The sequence below is a fragment of the Hydra vulgaris genome, chromosome 09 (assembly GCF_038396675.1).
Source record: "Hydra vulgaris chromosome 09, alternate assembly HydraT2T_AEP".
Taxonomy (NCBI): Eukaryota; Metazoa; Cnidaria; class Hydrozoa; order Anthoathecata; family Hydridae; genus Hydra; species Hydra vulgaris.
The window spans coordinates 26,134,721-26,157,500 of NC_088928.1; the positions used below are offsets into that span (position 1 = coordinate 26,134,721).

Consider the following 22,780-nt stretch of genomic DNA (forward strand, 5'->3'; position numbering starts at 1 on the left):
CAATTTTAAAACCTATCTTATTAATGGATGGATGATTCTCATCAAATTCACTTGTATCAAATTTGCTTTCAATATCATTAGCCATATCTGCATAAAAGTCTTCTGTTTTTATTTCGTATTCTAAAAAATCTGTATCTGTGAATAATAGTTTTGCTCGATCAGTATATTTTTTCTTTATGTAATCATAATGAAGTTCATACTTTAGTGTTTTGCTCAAATCTAATATACACATTCCTAAGTAAATTGGTTTAGTATATTTTAATTTCCTTCTTTTCATATGTACTGCTTTTAAGTTTTCATCAAATATTGTTCTACTTATAAAGTTAGGTTTTGATGCTATTTTAATAGCTTCATTTCTGTCTGTTACTAATCTCATATCAACTCTGTTTTCAATATTTTCCATTGTTTTTCCAAAAAATGAATTGTTCATGAGTTTAAAAAAGTCTTTTTCAAACCTATTAGTTGCTTTAGTTCTAAGTTTTGTATTTTTATCAATGTATTCACTTAACCACGCTCTTTCTTGAAACTTTACACCTCTATGAATTTTGGTAATCTTTAATTCATACAATTTAAGATTTTCATAATGAATGACATAATTTTTCTTATTATTTAAATTAGGAACTAATTTTTCAACACTGTTAATGGTTATTCTTTTAGGTGTGAGCGGATATTCATTATGTTCACCATGTAGATATTCAGGATAATCTAAATTGACTTCTAGTATACATGGAATTGATTTCCAGTTTTCTATTTCATTTTCATCCATCCATTTAAAACCATGTGTTTAAAGTGGTTTACTCATTGCCCATCCATATAAATTATTAACATCTAGATACTGTATATAGGTTGATGGTTTGCTTTGATCATAGGAATCACCCATATACTTATTATTAGAAGTTCCAAATCTATTAGGTATCATACTAATTCCACCTCTTATACCTTTCTTTATCATTAGTAATACATTGTAATCACTCAGCAATTCTAATTTTATTTCTCTCATCTTCAATGCAGCATCCCAAGCTAATCCTGGCGCTGTATAGTACCAAGCAGGATCTAAATCATAATTTCTAATACAAAGATCTCTAAAATTTTCAAAGACCTTAGCTAGTAAAAGTACATCTGAAATGTTGTATAAATCAGGATAATCTCTAAATGGTTCGCAATTCTTTCCATACATTTTGTGCATGCATCATTATCACATATTCCTTCACCGTTTAATCTCAAAAAGAATGATTCTTTTGCCGGTAATTGTGTCTCATTAAATCTATTAATAGAATCAACCCAATCATATGAGTATATACCTTTTCTAAGTAATAAAGCTAATTTTTTACCTGAATATAAAATTCCTATATTTTTGCACTGGTCTGTTGCTGAATTCTTTGATAAAGCATCTAAACTATCAGACATAAATCTATAACTATCTAAGAAACAAAGTTCACGTTTAACTTTCTTACCCTCTTTATTAATAAACTCATCAACTTTAATTTCTTTAGAAAAACTAATATACTTTTCTTCAGTGTTTGGAATACAATTCAACTTTCCTCCTGATAATTTCTTTATAAATAAGTGAGAATCGTAACCAGATAAATTGTGAAATACTGCTGGAAAGAATTTTGGAGTTTTATAATTTAAATTACAATTTTGATGAGCAGCACCTCTATATTTTCCAGTAATATGGCAGTGGTCATGTACTTTATCATTTTCTAGATTTTGACTTTCCCACAAATGTGACAGATATTGCTGCATTAAAATCATGCTTGTTTTCATCAGTAAATATCATCCTTTTTGGAAATTTAATTTTGTTATAAATTTTCTTAATATCTTTTTCTAAGCTATCAACAAAAATTTGTGCAACATCATCAGTTTCATTCGTTGAAGTAAATGTGATTGGACTACTTTGATAAATACCTTGGTCAAAACATTTAATATAATAACAGAATGAACTTGGAATATGTTTTTGATATTGTTTAGTATAAGATTCATTCGGATTTGGTTCACAAGTGTCAATTGGTTTGATAAAACTTTCAAAGTCAGCATATACTACAAATGGAACTCTTATTGATTTATTGTGATAAGTAAATTGCATTGTTGAATTTGGTGGTGGAAGTTCAATGCGTACTGAATCATGTGCTTCACAATACAGTTTATGATTAGATAAAGATTCTTCAGAATTAAACTCAAGTAAACAATTCCTACCATAATACACTTTATGTTGATGTCTAGATGATTGTGAAGATAGCAGTCTACTGAAACTTTTTATTAAATAATAGTGATTAGTTTCACCATTTGAGATTAATAATAAATCTATTAGATGTTTACGTTCATTATTCTTTGACACACGAAAAATATGAACTTCTGAGTTTTCATAACCAAATACATTAATACTGATACCTTGATTATTATTCTCAAATTGTGTGTTTTGATATAATGATACTAGAAATTCTATTTTATCCCAGTTTATATTTTCTGCTTGATTTTTAAGCTCCTTATCTACTCTTTCAGGATGATTATCTTTTAGATTTAATGCTCTTGCAACACACCACTTAAAACATTGATTATCTTCATTTTTTATATTAATTATCGCATTTTTATTTGCTAAATTTTTATCAAGTGGAGTGTATAATTTAGCTTTAAAAGGATTATACTCGTTAATATTTATTTCTTTTCATCTTTTCAACAGAAACAAACCTTCAACCTGATCCTAACTGTTGAAAAGATGATAATGATTCCAAAATTTTTTGCTCAGCACTTTCATATAATTCATTCAAATCTGTTGTTTCTAATACAACTTGATTATTTGTTCTAAATACACTAGTTGTGCTTATAGTTTCTTCTGTTAGAATAGAAGTACGTTCCATTACACAAGTGAGAGCTATACAAACCTTTGAATTTCTATTTTCATTATTTTATTCGCACTTTTTTAGCAGCATTTATGAATGATAAAGCATCATAACCTTCTATTCCTTTAGCTTTAAATTGCTTTGTCGCATTTTTAATAGATGATTGATTTAATTTAGATTTATTTATTTATTTCTTCAACTTTATTTTGAGTTTCAACTTTATTTCTAACTTCCAATTTATTGTATAAATTTTTTAATGAGTTGACTTTTTGATTGGCTTTATTCTTAATTGTATCAGGTACGTATGACACAATCCAATCTGCAACAGAATTAAATTTACTTTTTTCAGTTGATTCTTTTTTTGCTGTCAATGTATTCACTGTATTTTTAATTGTATCAGGCACATATGACATAAGCCAACCTGTTGTAGATTGTGATGGTCTTTGTTCAATTGGTGTGTTACTAACTTGTGTAGATTGTGTTATAATTACAGGTGTGCGCTCAACAGGTGTGTGCGCTAACACTTCTAATAATTTACTTTTTATCATTCTATAATAATGTTTAATTTTTCGCTCTTGTGCGCTTTGTTTTAGTTCTCTGACATTTTTATTTTCCATTTTTATATGACAAGATATTTTTTTTAAATTTTGATTTTCTTTAAACTTTCATTTTCTTTAAATAATTTTTAAAAAAAAATATCTTGTCATTTTTTATTATTATATCTTTATTCTGATTTTTTAAATATATCCAAATCCTCGTATTCTACAATAATAAGTAATATTTTTATATTTTGAAATATCCTGCTCTTTTGTAATTGTTAATGTTCTGTATACAAAAGGTGTAGGAGTTAAAATTTCTGAAAATGCTATATCTGGAATAGGTTCATCTAGTATATTTTCCATTTTTTTATATAACAAGGTTTTATTTATTAAAAATATTTACAAAGCACATGTAAATATTTTTTAAGCATATATTTATTATAAACATTCTATACGTCTCCACCCTCTAATTCTATAAGAAGGTTCTATAACTCTCTTTATTTCAAACTCACCATCTTTTTCAATTTTAACTGTTCTATTTTCAATTTTAACTGTTCTATTTTCAGTCTTAACTGTTCTATTTTCAATTTTAACTGTTCTATTTTCAATTTTAACTGTTCTATTTTCAATTTTAACTGTTTTATTTTTTTTTTCTATTTGAAAAAAGTAAATAATAGTTAGATAATTCTATCGCATCCTCTGACAATTTTGTTTTCCATTTTTATATATGACAAGATTTTATTTAATTTATTATTATATTAATCTTTTTGCAGAATTTTCAGATTTAAATATTTAAATCTTAAATCCATTATCAACTTTTCCATCACGTAATTCAAGATATCTCCATCTTAGTATCTTGCATAGCACTATATAATGATTTATATATTTTAACTTCTCCAGTTTCCATGTTTGTAAAATTAACAGTGACTGGCTTTTTTTTAATTGTTTTTAATCTTTCATATTTTGTTTTTCACGGTGTATTTTAGGCTTGATTGTTTTTTTCTCATTTGTTTCTTTCATTGATTGTGTTCTAGGTCTGCCAACTGGTCTTTTATCATTTACTTCTTTTACTTCAGTCATAATTGATTCTTTATCTAACAACCCATTATCTACAGCAATCATTAGCAATGAAGCGATATTGTCAGATGTTTTTGAAATGTTATTTTCTTCTAATAGATTTTTTAAACTTTTCTTTGTGTATTTCATTCTTTTTAATATATACAAAAAAATTTTTTTAGTTAATGTTCAAAAAAATTTAATTTCAAAAAATTTTATGAACAACATTCATTTTATTCCCGTCTGATTGAAAATTCTATCATTCTATCAGATATTACAACAGCAATAGTTTCAGTATCTGCTGGAACAGCCGTATTAAATGTTGCTTTAATTTGTACATCTATTGTTGATGATTTTAATTTTTCTGATTGTTTACTAACATCAAAAACAAAGAGTGGGTATAAATCTTTATAGTCAGAAGGAGTTATATTGCTGTGTGTGATCAATTCATTCATTCCATAAAATTTTTCATTAAACACAGCTGCATCTCTATAAGTTCTTGAAAATTGCTGATTTAAGAATGACAAATTATAATCAACAGCAGGATATCTTTCTTGATTAAGCATAATGTACATATTTTTCAGGTCGCAATGATCAAATATTGAAGCATTAGCATTTTGGTCTCCATCCTTACTTGTTTGAAATGCAACAATAATGTATCTTGGTTTTTCAGAAGATGTCTTTATGGTCAATCTCCAAGAAAATGTAGTAGATTGTGCAACAGATATAGTATCACACTGACGCGGTCGAAAACTTACTGGAAGTGTCACTTTTGATTCAATAGATTTATAAAGAGTAATCCTTTCTACATCTGATAGAATCACATGTGGTATAAACAATGATATTTTATTAAGATTAATCATCATCACTTTTTCTTACAAGAGTTATTGTATTTTTAAACCCATAAATAACTTTGTCGTAATCATCACAGAATCCAAAAATGTGTCTTAAAGGTATGCAAAATGAAATTATTCCTTTTGTAGTTGGTTTCTGAATTATGTATGCTTGTCTTAATGCAAACCCTAAGTTATCAGTAAGTACTGCTGTTGTTGTAGTATCTTTATACCACAATTGATTTAATCCTTACGCTAATTGAAAGTCATTTGGGTATTTAAGCATTCCTAACATTGTAGTTGCTTGACCTGGGTGATAAATAGTTTCTATATCTTGATTTGATAATTGGTATGATATTTGACTGAATAAATGCATAATACCATTATTTGAAGGCGTCAATGCATCTGTATTAGCATAAGCTGTTCCATCTGCAAGTTAAACAAGTTGTCCTTCAAATAAGAGATAAGCTTCAGATGGAAGTGTGAACAAATCTTGTTGCTCAATGTTGATTCTTAATTCTCCAGCACTATTTAGATTTGTACGAGCCACTGGCTCATATTCATGGAGTTCAAATCTTTTAATTCCATTATCTACAATTAGCATTTCTGTAAAATTTAATACTTTGGAAGTTGTCATTTTGTTTTTTTATATACAATATGAAAAAAAATTTTTTGATTGACAATTCTTAAAAAAACTAATTATATAAAAATTTTTGCAAGTCTACGAAGCAAGTCTACTAAGCAAGTCTACGCATAACAAGTGAAATCTAAGCAAGTCGAAGGCCGCGTCCTTTTTTAACTAAATCTTCTATTCTTATAGCATTTTCATTTGATACTTTTTTTGATGATCTTATTGCAGAACCCATCATCATTTTATTTATATTTGTTGATACATCATCTGCATTATTTTTTTTAAGATCTTTCAGATCCATTATTAATCAGATCATTAGATCCAACCAAATTTGAAATTATTTCATCAATTTTTTTATTAATAACAGGTTGTGAAACTATTTTTGAAGATGCTTTATCAATTATTTGTTTTCCTTTTTCAACTGCAGCATTTCTAGCAGCTTCTATCGCTGATGTTGAAAGTTCTTTTCCTGCTGATTTAGCAGCAGTTATTGCAGTTTTTCCTAAATCAGTAGCAGCCAACTTCTTCAACACAGCTGATGATACTCTTGTTACATTTGACGTTTTTATTCATTTAAATAAATCTCTTATACTTTCGAATATACCACTTCCTCCAATAGCATGTTTCTTTACATATCTCTTATTATGAACAATTAGCATTTTTTATGTACTATATATTTATTTTATATGCACTGATATATAATTATAAATTATTTTGTATTGTTTTATACTGTGAACTATCTATTATACCTTGTCGTAATAATTCATCACAAATTGCAACAGCTTCATTTCTTGCTTCAGTATTACCTGCTTTCCATGCAGCTATACCTAATTCAAGCATTTCAATTAATGCATTAGGGTCGCTAGGAAGAATTATAGTTTGTATTTTTGTTCCTACTCCTGTTTCTACTCCTGTTCCTCTTGATTCACGCTTCCTATTTTCTTTTATATCTTTCCAAATGGGGGCTTTATTTCTCTGTATTTTCCACTACGAGATGACTTTGGTTTGTATGGGTTTTCAGTAGTAATTACGTCTGTTTGTATTAATATTTCTCAATATTTTTTAAGGTCATCTTTATTATATATTCCCTTATCAGGATTAAACTTTGTTAACAACTCCCAAAGACCAGGAGTACCATAATATGTTTCATCATCAATAGTTATATCATCATCACTAATATGTATTGGCTTTTTTCCAATATAAAATATATTATCTTTAGAATATATACCAAAGGTAGTATCTGTAGATTTTTTACTAGTAGTGTACATTCTCATATAATCTGCTGTTATTTTTCCTAGCCTCATACCTTTATATTCTTCATAAGAAGGCAATAGTTCTTTAGAATCAGTTATCATTGTCTCTCTATTTGCTTCAGGATAAGAATTTGAAAAAGTGAGTGCAAATTTATAAGCTTGATCTTGCAATTTATTTATGTTTTCTTTTATTCCATCTTGACTATCAATTAATGGCTTGTACAATTTTTCTAAGTCTAATTGTAAATTAGTTTCACCCATCTTTTCATATAAACTATTAATCTGTAGTCTTTTTTTAATATCTAAGAAATCTTTGACAATTTTGTCTCTTTTTTCAGGATCTTCAATTTTTAGAAATGACATTTTGCTTTTTTATAAAAAAAAGATAAAAAAATACATCATAACAATTTATGTTGTATTTTATGCTTTATTTTTTATGTTAATAAATTATTTTAACAAATTATTTTGTGCTTTTACATCTACATTTTTACTAAATCTGCTTTTGAGTATATTAATTGCATCATCTCTTCCTTGTTTAATTAATGGTTCTTCAGTTTGTTTATTAATTAATTCTTTTGAATTTGTTCTAATTTGCTCAAGCATGGCTTTAAATTTTTCAAGTTCACTAAGTATTAGTTTAAGTTCATTGTCATCTATCTTTAGCTTTAGAAATATAGTCACTTATTGTATTTAGTTTTGAATCAGCAAGTACTTTAATCTTTTCATGCTTTTCTGCTTTTAAATTTAATTTTTATTAACCTGCACTCCTATTAATGATAAAACACCTGCTTCTAATGCTGCACCTTCACATGCGATAGCTACTGGTGCTGCAATTATTGTTGCTAAAAAGCCAACTCCAATAGTTCCAAGTGCCATACTGCTTGCTAGTAATGAATTACCAGTTGCTGAAATTATTTTTACAGCTCTATGATACTTTTTACTTAGCACATTTCTCTTTTCTCTCTCACGCTCTATTCCTTTTTGAATCTCACTAATTGTGTATAGACGATATATATGTGCACTAATAATCTTATTTTCTTTATCAGGTGCACTTGGAAGATTTGGATATATCTTATTGAAAGTTTTATTATCATTTGCAATCTGTGCATTTGGTATATCTTAATAAATATTATTACACAGCTTTTTGCAATTAAATTCCATTTTAATAAGTAAAAATAATAATTATTTAAAAAATATTTTTTTTTAAATATTTACAATAAATGCTACAAAAATAAATATTTACAATAAATACTAATAAAATATTTACAATATTTACTACAATATCATCAACAGACTCTGATATTACAGAATCTTGAAACTTAACATTTTTAATTTAAGTTCTTGTTTTAGTGAAACTAACGCAACCTTCATTAACTACTACACCAAACTTTAATAGAATATATAAATGTGATAGAGATTTTATTGTAATGTCATGTTGTGCAAATATTTCATATTTTTTCTCATTTATTAATACTGAAGGGTGCTCCAAATCTTTGTGTACTTTGAATGAAGAAGTACTTTTAGAGGTTCAGCTAGTATATATTTGTTTATAAATTTATGTATTGGCGGATTATTTCTTGGCATTTCTTTTTATATGCAATATAAAAAATTTTCAAGAAATCATAGAATCATATTCAAAAATGGAATATTAGCAAATAATGAGTTTGGTTCTAATAATAAACCTGACCCTGTTGATGTATATCCATTTCTATTACATAAATACAATCTATCACCTACAGAACTTCCTTTACTCCATGGTCTCAAATATAAACCATTTCCTGCAGCTGTCATTTTAACTCCTTTTCCATTCTTTTTTAAGTACACAACACCCCTTCCTTTCCTAATTTTATCAACCATAGCTTATCCAGCTGCTGAACCTAATCCTGTTAATAAGCCTGTTGCAAGTGCTGGAGCAACACTTGATAATAAAAATTTTCCAGCTGTACCAAAGAAAGGTAATAGTGCTCCAATAAATCTGTGTTTGAGAATTGTGAGCTAGTTGTGCTTTATTTTAAGCAATTATTAAGCCTTTACCTTTTTCATATGCTCTTTTAATTCTATTCAATTGATAATCTGTTACAGCTAATACATGCTCACCATTTAGATCTGAATGTGATAACTAATACTAGCTCCATAACCATCTTCAATTGCTTTTTTAAGTTTTTCTAATTGCCCTTGCGAAATATTTATTTTAATATTAGTTTATTTACTCATTTTTATATATAATATAAAATAATTTTTTTAAAATATTTTATGATTTATTTAATAATATTAATTATTTTACTTCTTTTATATGAAATGTAATAGTTACTTCTTCTCCTCGTAAATTCAAATGTGTTGCATTTTGATCAAGAAATTTATTTTCCATTTTTGATATTGTCTTTAGTGTTACTGGTAAATAAATTAAGTTATACGGCTCTAGAGCAATTTTAAAACCAGGACCTACAGTTGGAAAAAATGAATATATAACATTATCAGTTCCTCCATTTATATTCAATGATCCTATTGTATCGCTTGTTACTCGTATAATATTAACATTTAATATGTTAACTATATTAGTTGATATATTGTAGCCTGCTGAATATATTCTACTGTCAAAACCAAAAACAGTTCTAATTGAATTAGAAGTTGTAAAATCAACTTTATAACCAGCTGCAATAGTTAAAGCTGATCTTAATGTATTATTATTTCCTTCAATTGTAATATTTGCAACTCCTGAACTTGCATCAGCGTTTCCTGTCATAATCAATTGGATATATTTATTTATATCATTAATTTCATAACATCCACCTGGAATGTTTATATCCTTCCAAGTTGATCCGTTATTTGCGCTATATCTAAAATTGTTGTTTGAAGAATTAATATTAGGAAAACTGTAATATGTTTCTAAACTAACTAGAGCCATTTCATATTCTCTGTCTTCTCTAAGTGTAATAATAGGGGCAAACTTAGTTTTTAAGATATTGCTATTTCGGCTCACTGATAATTAATATGCCATTTTTTTATTTTTTTATATAGAAGATAATATTTTGTTTTTTTATATCTTTTAAAAATTATTTTCAACAAGTTGGTATATAAAAACAATTTAATCCACTTCTATATTTTCCATAATCTTTTTTAGAAGATAGATCTATAATAACAAATCCATGAGGCTCTGACCAAGCTTTCTTACAAAATCTTTTAAACTCATCTTTTGACATATCACTCGAAACATGATCAATATAAATGTGATTTAAATTCTTTGAATCTTGCAGAAATAAGCAAATAAAATTTGTATATTCTCGCATAGTTTGACTAGGTGACATAAAATAATTTTGTGCAAGATAGAAACAATCTACATTACTATTTCTTTCTCTTATATAATATTTTTCACACTTATTTTGCTTTGTTAATTGTAAATCATCAAATATCATCAAATTATTCTTATGAATATCAAGATCTTCAGGATCAGGTACATCTTCTGCTGTTTCAAAAAACTTGCACTCCAAATCTGTTTTCTCATTTAAATATTTTGAAATGTCTTCAATTATAAGCTCAGGGTTTGCATTTAATTTTTCTATTTTGTCTTGTAACTTAAATAGATTAAGAATAATTTCTTTTGGTAATTTTTTTTCAAAAGATTGTTTTAATATTTTGTATTCTGGTTTAAAAAGAGATTTTCCAAAAACTTGTAAATTATTATTGTCTAACCAATCAGGTCTCAAAAGTAAATTCAATAATAAAGTAGTTTTTCCACAAACAGACTTTCCAACGATAATTCTCTTATACACTTAAGAAACAACTTATTATTATTTCTCTTATTGTTATTCGCATTCCATGACAAATCTATAATATCCATTTTTATATATTTAAGATTTAAAAAAAAATATATATTTAATTATTTTATTTTCTATATATAAAAATGTACTGTCTTAAATGTAGAAACAAAACAGCTACAATAAACTTACATAATGTTGTTAGTAAAAACTATAAAAATATGCGATGTGGAAATTTAAATTTAATGCTGTTTGCGGAAAAATAAAAGCTAAATTCGTATCAGCTAAAGGAGGAGGTGGTTTAGTAAGCTCAATTAATTCAGCAACAAGTAAAATAAAACTACCATGGTCACAGTTCCCAGGTGAAATGCATTTACCTGGTATGAACTTTGCAGGTCCTGGTACTAATTTAGATGAACGATTAACTTCTACTGACGCATATAAAGAATAGAGTAAATCTGTAGATGGAGTTGATAATGCAGCTTACCATCACAATCTTGATTATAAATACTTCGATGATACTGCAAAAAGAAATTTTTTCTGATAAAATTATGATCGAAGAAATGGATGCTATAAAAAATCCTACAATACTTGAAAGAATTGATTATATCATATAAAGCAAAGTTTGGATTAGGTTCTTTGAACCTATATAAATTAGATCTAATTTATATAGGTTCTTTGAACCCATATAAATTAGATGTTGAAGAAAACCAGTTCGTTTGCAAGTTTGTCAGTCCATCTCAATTCTTTATCTTTGTCTTTTTTACTGATTGTTAGTGAATTTTTTCAACATCTAATTCATATGGGTACTTTGAACCCATATCAATGATGATATAAAATACTTATTAATGGTGATAGATGTTTTTTCGAAGTATGGTTGGATTGTCCCATTGAAAAGTAAGACTGGAGTTGATGTTGCTAATGCTTTAAATAAAATCTTTAAAGAAAGAAAGTGTAAAAAAATATGGGTAGATAAAGGCATAGAATTTTATAATAAGCACTAGGTGTTAAAGCACTAGGTGTTAAGTTATATTCAACTGAAAATGAAGAAAAATGTTGCGTAGTTGAACGTTGGAATAGAACAATGAAAGAAAAAATGTTTAAGGACTTTTCAGCTAATTCTACTAGAAGATATATCGACGTTTTAAATGAAATGGTAAATAAATACAACAACACAAAGCATTCCTCAATTAAAATGACACCAGTTGAAGCTAGCAATAAAAAGAATGAAAATATTGTTTGGTTAAATCTAAATGGAAATGCATGATCAGAGTCTGTAAAACCAAAGTTTTTAATTGGTGAAAGAGTTAGGATAACTAAAAAGAAAGAAACATTTGAAAAAGGATACACACTGAGATGGACTGAAGAAGTTTTTACAGTGTCACAGATTCAGTTCACAGATCCACCAACGTATAAAATAACTGACGATAATGGTGAAGAAATACAAGGTACTTTTTATGAACAAGAACTGCAAAAAACTGATCAAAACATATTTAGGATTGAAAAAGTTAACTAAAACTCAAAAACAAATCATTAGTAAATTGGTGTGGATATCCTGAGTTGTTCAACTCATGGGTTGATAAAGAATTGATAAATCTGTAAAGTTTGTAATAAGACATGCTTTCTTTTACGCTTAGGCTATAAGTAATGAGTTATATTAAACTTAGATTTCACCTTATAATTATTATTTCTTTGTTGAAATAATAATTAAATTAATACCATGTCATTCTGGTTGAGATCTCATAATATACATGTTGCAAAATAGTAGAGATTCATCATACTTTCTTAGAACGTATGATTTATCTCCACAATAGGTAGAGATCACACACTTTTTTAGAAATGTTTGAAATAGTACCATACTTTTTAAGCCATAGAATTTTTGAAAATGGTTGAAATGATACCATACTTTCTGAGCCATAGACTTTTTTTGAAAATCCACTTTTTTGGCTTGGAATCGGCATTTTCCACTACTTACATAGTTATATATTTCACTTTCAAATAATTTTCAATTTACACGCAATAAATGTGTAAGTAAATATATTTATAAAAATTTTTAAAAGCATCTCATCTTATTTTTTCCCTGTTTTTCTTCATATAGTGTATAAATAATATTTTAATTAAAATTATTTATAAATCTCCCCAAACTTGTAATCTAATCTTAATTCTAAGCTTATAGCATTGAGTTAATGTATAATATACTCAAACTGCTTTATCTTTACAAAAAATTTCTTCTTATTAGCAAAATCTTTTACGGAATCTTTAACTTGAATCTTTAAAGAACAAATTTCTAATATTTCATTATGAGTCTAACAACTGACAATCAATACTCTTTTTCTACTGCTGACTTCTTTTTTTCTGCAGACTGTCAATCAATACTAATTTTCTACTGCTGACTTATGTTGAAAAAAAACCAAAACTTTCTTATTTCTTAGGTTAAATTAGAGTTTAAAATTAAATATTTTTAGATTGAAATATATCTTCATTTAATGTGCTAATATACTATAAAATATAATAAAAATCTGAAAAATTAAAACCCGAGGGTTAGTAATTTAAAACAAAAAAAAAAAAAAAATTTTTTTTTTCTGAACTTATTTATTTTGTATTTACATTAGATTACACAGACAAGCTTTTCAAATTTTGTTTTAAAAAAATGAACAAAATATAAATTACTTGCAACTTGGAAGTTTTTAAATTTCTTAGTACAGTATTAACTGGTAACAAATTAAGTTTTGATCTTTTATACTTAATAATATTAAGTTGATATGTGTGATTTTTTATCTTTACAATTACCGGACATTTTTTTTGTCATTTATATCACAAACACTGATATCAATTTCAAAATTGTTTATAATTTTATTTTATGTATGCATTTATTTTCATTTATTTGTTGATATTATTTTCGGTTTGATTTTTCTTTAGGAAAAAAGAAGAAAAGCCATTAAAAATGCTGAAAATGAATGGTTTAAAATGGTCACGAAAAAAAAAAAATCTGATAGGTAGTTAAATATTTTTTTAATTTTATGGTTTAATTTTGACATTTTTTTTACAACTACAATTGCTACATTAAAAATATTTTTTCAGGTCAGCATATGCAACATTCAGGTCAGCATATGCAACATTCAGGTCAACATATGCAGCATGTGCAACATGTTTTGAAAGATTATTAACTAAATAAAGTTTTTTTTTCAACTTTTTTTTATCATAAAGATTATAATTCAAAAAATAATTAGCTATTTCAAGTAGCGAATAATAAATAGCTGGAACAAATGTCAAACTGGCTTAATGCTAACAGTATCAACATTGATAACATCAAACTTTCTTTATTCTAAACAAAAGTTTTTATATATTTCTCCATCTTTACCTATGTTAGTAAAAAATATCAAAGTTGAGAGTTTTTCTTTTTTTTTTGGTTTTTACTTGGTTTTTTTAACAGATGAAGACTAAGAGTAAAAAGATATGAAGTATATTAGCAATTTCAAAATATGTTAGCCACAAGATGACACCACACTAAATTTGGAATATTTCTCATTCATTAACTTATGTTTCATAAACATTTTGTTATGTTATGGTAAAACAAATGTAATCTCAATTTCTTAAAAAAAAACACTGCACAAGTTATTTATTTTAAAAATTGTTTTACTTATTCTGACCCTCTTCCAAGTAGCTTAAATGTGTTGATATTTATCAAATAAATGTTTTCAAAGTTTATGAGGTGTTTGAAAAGTAAGACAACTTTATATTTTTATGAAAAAAAGTTTATTCTTCAACATTCAAGTTGTCTCTCTTAAAAGTATTTCAGATACAATGCACTTGTGCTAATTCTTTTTCCTTAAAGCAATTCTGATGATATACTTTTCGGTATAGCCTTGATCTTTTCCAGCAGTGCAGCATCTCTCCTCAATTGTTGAAAATCTATAACATTTGATAGTTCTCTTCAGTTTTATAAACAAAAAAAATTTCTGATTCATTTTTTTGATAGCAGAAAATCTTTAAGCACAAAAACACATCTAACATTTGTATCTGTCAGAAACAAACTAAATATCTTATATTGTTGAAGCTGTAAACAAATGTTTAAGACATGTATCAACACAACAAAACAAAAAAAAATTATTTTTTAATTATTAAAACAATCATTCAATTAAAATACAGTATTAAATCATAGAAATATAATATAAATGGTAAAATTATATTTTACATGTTTAAAACGTATAATATACAAAAGGACTTTTTAAAATGTACCTTTCCATTTTTGTTAAAGTAATATTTCTTATTATTTTAAATTTAAAATTAATTTATAAATATTTTGTATTCTAAAATATTGTTATTGTTTTTATTTTGTATTAGTATTTTTTATATTTTTTATTTTTTAATATATACTAAAAATGTTATTATAAGCTTCAGGCTAAATACACTAGTAGCCCAGTCAAATTAAGTTTTGACCCGGGTTCAAAATTGCTGCTTAAACAGCCCCCAAACGAAAATATAAAAGTTTGTATATCGATTAGAAAAACAATTCTTGTGTCTTTTCTTTCTTGTTAACAAGTTGAATATGATTTTTCAATAACTGTTTTATACATATTGTGTATACATATCTGTTTTATACATATCGGTATACAAAGTAATTGTTCATAGTAAACCCACCAGTCTTTGACAAATTTGCTGGGAAGAAAATGCTATTGTATATACAATAGGTATATGACAAAGAAACTTTTTTCAAAGTTTTAATTTTTCTGTTGCATTTGATGAACTTTTACCAATAGATCACTGTTTTGAGGTTTATTTCATTGGATCACAAAAAAACCCCCCGCACCTAGCACCTCACCACTTTTAACTTTTTCCATTTTTCACTTGATTTTGTTCCCAGTTCTTACTTCCTTATGCTTGACTTTGATTTTTAAAACTGTAAGTATATAATATTGTATATTGTATAGCTGTTCTTATCATTCAAACAATTTTTGTTTATTTGCAGTATTAATTTGCAAGATCTGCTGTTTAGTGCTTCTTTTTGAAAATATGTCCTTAAAAAGTAAAAAGTCAAAATCAGCAGTGGAAGCAGCTGGTGAAATGTGGACACAAAATTTGAAATCAAGCACGAAGCGCCGTCCTAATATACCACAGGTAAAACAGTATATGAGCGACAAATTTTGTAAAATGCCTTCCAACAGAGATTTCGTTGGAAGATTCTTGAGACTCTTTGATGAATTGAAAGGACGACATGATCGACTAACAAAAATATCAGAGGAATTGATGAATCTTTGGCAGAAGTTTAATTTTCCTGTTCTTTCCAAACAGCAAGTGTCTGCTAATGTTGACAAACTTATCACATCATTTGAAAAACACAGAAAGCGACCAAATGCAGTATTTGAAGAAAATCTTATTCATCTGTTCGATATAACAAAACCAGATGGAAATTGGCTTTGTAGTGAGGACAAACAACTGTACAAAGTACAAATTGAATCAGATGGCAGGGTGGGATATACAACTATGAAAGTGGCTCCTATGTCAACAATCCATCCATCAAAAAGGGCCAAAAGCACATCAGAACCCTCAACAAACCAAGCGGTTATCTTCGTACCACTTTCCTGCGATAGTGAGGATTCTGAGGAAGGAAGCAGCAGTGTTGACTCGGAGGCAGTTCCAGGTGAATCTCCCAGAAAGCGTGCAACACGCCAGTCAACTAAGTCTGCTGCCAAACTAGTGTCTAGTCACTCTTTGTCAACCAGAAAAATGTCACGGGTGCTTAAAAGTCTGCCTGAGGATGGAGTTTGTGTCCCAACACCATCACAGTCTGGAGTCTAGCGTCGAACAATCAGAGATGCAGAACAAGTTAAGAACCGCCTCATGGAACTGATCTCTGAAGAGAAATTTTCTTTGCATTTTGATGGTAAGAAAATTGACAAGACTGAGTACCAAGTCGTGTGCTTGAAAAATGACAAAAGAGCATTAAAACTTGGCATTTTGGTTTGTGACAGTGGATCCTCTGCAAACATATATAAAGCACTACAGGACCTACTTGATGATTACAATGCATGGAACAGTATTCAGATGATCATCTCTGACACAACAGCTGTAAATACTGGTGGCAAGAATGGAGTTGTAACCAAGCTTCAGAAAACATTTCAAGACAAGGGATTCAATGAACCTCAATACATCGGCTGCCAACACCACATTCTTGATCTTGTTCTACGACATGTGTTGGATTTCTTTTTTCCTATACAGTCACAGTCGCCTAACATTAACTACAAATTTATTGATGAAATTATGGAGCATTATGATGATTTAAAAAATGCCTACAAGGGCACAGCAATAGTAGCAGAGTATGAGAACCTTGGCTGGAGAGATGACTTTAAATTTCTTTTTCAGCTTTGTGAAGCATACAAGTTTTACAAAAATGAGGAAAAATGGTCTCGTATCAAATGGCACAAACTGCCATCACTGCACAGTGCCAGGTGGAACTCAAGAGGCATTTTTGCCCTTATTGCATTTTTCATTCTTCCAAACTGGCAAGAACAGCTGAGGATAACTTGCGATTTCGTTGCAACTACATGGTCATGGGCCTGGTTTTCAAACCAGCACTATGCAGAGGCGGCTTATGAAGACCTGCTGTCAGCAATATCCCAACTTAAGTGTTCCAAAGCTGTGAAATGCTTCTCTACCCACTGGAAGAAGGAACCATCAGTGCTTAATGTGCCTCGATCCAACATAGTAGCCGAGAGAGCTGTAAAGTTGATGGAGGACATTCGTTCTTCTTGCAGAACAAACAAATATCTTAACTGTAAATTTATCAATACTAATACACAAATCTGAAAGATTATTAACATCACTACAAATGCTGTAGGACAGTGTAGGTACTCATTCTCATGTATTTCTCATGGGTATTGTATATAAAGCTGACATATTATAATTAATAGCCTTTGGGCCGCTATGTGTTGTATGGTTAAATATAAAACTGTCTTAGGTGCGGAAAGTTTTTTCAAGGTATGGTGAAATCGATGTCATTTCTGTGATTTATAGGCAAAAGTTCATCATTTAGAACCCCAGGCTAATTGATTTAAAATTTATCATATACCTAATATACAAGTATTAAATAAAGAAACTGGAAACTTTAAACTAAATCACACCATATATAGAATAATACCTTAACTACATGTCAAAATGTTACAAAGTTGTCATAGTTAATCTCAAACTTTAATATATTTTATTGTAAATTGTTCATATTGGCTTTTCATCTGAACTATTGACATGACCATTTGTGTCATTGTCATCATCTTTATCTTCATCAGATGTGTCTGCATCATTCACATTTGCAGGATTTGAGAAATCCACTCCATGGCATGACCCACGCATCATCAGATTCATGATGAGCAATTCAAACCACCAATTCAAAATACCAATTCAAACCAGCAATTCAAAATACAATTATTGAGCATTTTTTTGGCTGGTCATTTTAGCCATTATCTTTTGATTTGCAATATAAGTTTTTTTATTTTTTTACTTGGTACACCAGTAAAATATATAAATTTGTACATAATTTGTATTTACAATGTAATTGAAAGACAGTTTTTTTGTTCTGGATTTATCTCTTGCATTTAGACATCATGCATTTTTTAGTGCATCTAAGATTGTTGCACTGGCAAGGGAAACTCTGTATTATTCAATCAGGGTTGCCATCTGGTGTTTTTTAAAGCCAGATTTCTCAAATCTGGTTTGTTTTTTTATCGTTTGGCTCGGAATTTTGGTTTCGGTTGATTTTAGAAAATCTGGTTTAAATCTGGTTTATTCTAAAGTCTTTGGTCTTTTTTTGTTTTATCTGGTATGTTTTTTAAAATCTGGTATAATTCTGGTTTATTTGATAATAAATCAATTTAATCAAGTTTTTGTTTCATGAAAAAAGTTAATTTGAGGGAAAGAAAAATTTCCATTTTTCATTTTATAGAAGAACAAAAAGTTAAAATAAATGAAAGAAATGCTTACATTAAAATCTTGAAACATTAAAAACTTTTACTTGTATTGTCATTAAAATGTTGATTTATCCCTTAATTGCCTGTAATGAATGTTGTTTCCCAAGTTGAGAAGGCTTTTTCAAATCTACTGTAATATCTTATGCAAAAAGTGAAGATTCAAAAAGTGAAGAAATTAAAAATTATTACAGAAATCGTCATTAATCATAAATTAACTGACATTGCATCATAAGAGTGAGTCTAAAAACTTCTAAGAAAAATGAGTTTCTAAAAACACCGCTGAATTTTAAACTGCTTCGTGAGACTATTTAGAAGTTTGCGGAAACCTAGACTTCTGCAACATAGATGTCTACTGCCTTGACTGTTTATGTGTTCCGTTTCTAACTATTTTGTTAAGTCTTCTCACAGGTCATCTGCATAAAAATCAGACTAAGAAAATATCAAACTAAGTCTTGAATGCAGTCATTGGATCATATTTAATGAGGCAAAAGATTTTTTACTAGGACTTAAAATAATGGAGTCAATTATCGCAGAGGTTGGAAAAGAAATCTATATCCATATGCAAGTGTGAAAAAAAAAATATTTTATAGGTTGATAGTGTCGGATTTAGTATAGGTGTTTAGAACACCGTTTTGAAGGCTGGGCTGACACCCCATTCACAACTCGACAAACATTCACAAACTCGTTCTTCTCCTCCTCTCTCTCTCTCTCTCTTACAAATTGAATTTTAATATTCAAGGATGAACTTTTAGATATAAAGCATTTTTTCAAAATATTAGTTATAAACAAGGCTTTAAAACATAAATTATGATTTTTATGTTTTTTATTGTTTGGTCTGGTTTATTTCTGGTTTACTTGTGTTTCATTTTTGGCTTGTGCCCGAAAAAAAAACTGGCAACCCTGTATTCAATACAGATTTTTGATGGAACTTTTAGGCTACAAAAAGGATTTAATATTATAGCTCCATTTCATGATTATTTTGGCAGTTTGGCAAGTTGCACTATCTTGCATTAATTTCTTTGTATTATAAATGCAATAAATAGGTTCGTTTTGATTGCTCTCCTCATTCTTGTTTGTACAGAATGATATTTTAGTGACTAGAATTTGTTTCAGCTTAATGTTGCATTGTTGTTGTTTTAATTTGAAATTGTTACTTTTCTGCCTAAGCAGTAATCCTTAAGCTCACTATGTTTATATATATGTGATGTCTTATTTTTATTTATTTGTAATTTGTTTTCTAATTTGGGTGGTAATTTTTTTTTTCCAGAAGCTTAGACATGAAGCAATCAAGTATTTCTCACTTAGCTGAGTTACATGAGAATGTTTTGTGTTTATATGGAAATGGATCACTTAAATCATTAGAAAAAGACTGGGGAACTGATACATTATCAGTTATCTCTATATCATTTACGTTCATTTTATTTGAGGAAATTCGCCCATTTTTATCAAAACTTAGCACCGGGTTTCCTGCATTAAATGTAAGTACTACTGATCATTTAAAGTTGCCTATAGTTTCTGAATATATGGTATGTATTTGTGTTATTTAATATTTTTAAGTCTGATAAAAGTGAATTATTCATTAGTTTTAAAAAAATTGTAGCGTTTTTTGTTTTGAAACTTACATAGGTTGTCCTTTATCCAATAATGCTTTGTAATTTCTTGTATATATTTTAAAAATAGTTATCTGCACACATTTATAAATAGTTATTGGCACACATTTATAAATAGTTATTAGTACAACCATTTATGATATTCTTTAAAAATTCTATATTAATTTAGTTTTTCTAATAAACCCTGATAGTCAACAGTATTGAATGCTTTTAACAATTTAACATTTAATGTGTTAGTGGTAGAGCGCTCGCTTCTTAAGCAAAAAATTCCGAGTTTGATCCTCACCATGTCCCTGGTAGTACCGCGCTCAACTTGTTTCTCGGCACAGAGGTTTTTTTTGTCAAGGTTTGTATTTGAGAGTTAAAGAGTTGAGAGAGGGTTGTAACTACAAAAATCTCTTCAACTGTAGCAGCCCTCTTGGCCTTGGGAAGGTGAATAAGATTTAAAAAAGGGCATCCAATTATAAAAATTGCTTAAACCTTTCTATTATTTATAGAAACAGTTCAAACTATGTGGAACCATGGGTATTAAACTTTAGAAAAAAAACAGTTCTCTAGTGGCTATGGTACCACATTAACATGACTTGGGCAGGTTTACCTAATGTTTACCTAATTCATTTAAATATGGCATGGATAAGTTAAGGCCATTTGTTACAGTTGGATATCCATCTTGGTGTTAACCTGTGTTGCAGATCAGAATTGCATATCTTTATTGTAAATACTTCTACTAGGAAGATTACCATATAAGGCTTAAAAGCTATTTTTACCATTACCCACAATTAAATTCGAGCTTTCATTCTCCTTGGTAAGTTGCCTTAACCTGTTAGCCTAAGGTATATCAATCAAAATTAGTGTAGTAAAAAGTAATTGTTTAACCTGTGTCAAAATAATATTATTTTTTTTTTTATTACTTGCTGTCATGCATTGCATTACAAGCTTGTAACTTAAAAGTGTGGTGAAAATATTTCAATTAACTAATCATTATGCTGTATTAATAATTGGAAATTATTAAATTCAGTATAAGTGTCCTTCAGATCTTGACTAGGACATGTAATTAGTTTTTCATTAAGAATGCTTTGAAAAAAATATTTTTTTTATCAATCAAAAATATAATTACCTTTATTTATGAAAAAATGGAACACTAATAGAAAAACAGATTACGTTTAATTATTAGCAAGGCCTGGCTTAGCAATCCATGAACTTATGAATCCTAAGGTAATTTACAAATAATATTTAAATCTTTTTCTAATTATTGCAAATAAAGTGTACTCAACAAACAGATTCTTTATAGAAAATACTTTTCACATCATGTCATGCAAGGTTTTATAACAATTAATTTAAATGATTTTTGATTAAATTTTTTTTTGGTAAAAGTTTTGCATTTAAAAATTAGATGTATATATTATTAAGAGAAATAAATTTGTATGGAATGTTTACTCAAAATCAGAGTATTGTATGTGAAGTTGTATTAAACCTTGAAATTAGTCCTCTGACCCTTTGATTATAAAAAAAGTGATTATTAACCTAATTTCTGACCTTAAGTTAACCCCCTATTTTATATTTTGCCCCGTAACCACTGAAATGTTACAGTGTTTTACAATTAACCATTGACCTCGTAAATTTATTTTTCTTTTGCATATAAACATATTTTGCATATATTAAAGTTTTATGCTGAAATCTAACTTTTTATTTACATTGTATTCATCTTTAAATGTATATTAGGGTGCAGTGAATTTTTTTTTTCTTTTAGAATTCATTTAGCCTGAGTGTGCAGAAGTCGCCCATTCATATCAGAATTATTCTTGAAAAAAATCAATGCTTTAGAGATGCCCCAAGACCTTTGAAATCAATGCTCTAGCAAACTATCTTGAAGCGCCCAAAGACCTTTGAAAACTAAATGACTCTCTAATATAATAAAAAGTTTTTCAAAAGTATTTTATGTTGATTCTCAAATGAAGCTAAGTTATAGAAAAATTTCAAAAATATTCATTTTATAAAGAGCAAATAAAAAAAATATTTAATAAAAATAAACTTAAAAATAAGCACATTTTTCATTTTTAGTTAAAAGATCTTATTTTTATTGTAGTAAAATCAAAAGTAATATATGTTTTTTTTAAATAACTATTATTTTTGAAACTTTTATACTATTTTGCTTCATTTAAGGCCTTGATATACTTTTTAAATTTTTTTTTTAATAATATTAGGAATTCGCTAAATTTTCAAAGGTATTGGGCACCTCAAGATGATTTCCTAAAAAATTAATATTTTTACAGAGTACTTCTGATATGAATAGACAACTTTA

At 27.9% G+C, this 22,780-nt stretch overlaps 1 protein-coding gene across 4 annotated transcripts in view; it reads left to right on the top strand.

Moving 5' to 3' along the window:
- LOC101238713 (leucine-rich repeat-containing protein 49) overlaps positions 1–22,780 on the top strand; it is a 53,448-nt gene that overhangs the window by 23,126 nt on the left and 7,542 nt on the right. For all 4 annotated transcript variants that reach the window (XM_065805167.1, XM_065805168.1, XM_065805169.1 and 1 more), the window contains 2 exons: positions 13,827–13,903; positions 20,136–20,346. In XM_065805167.1, coding sequence (XP_065661239.1) covers positions 13,827–13,903; positions 20,136–20,346 — 288 coding nt within the window. The remainder of the gene's footprint in view (positions 1–13,826; positions 13,904–20,135; positions 20,347–22,780) is intronic.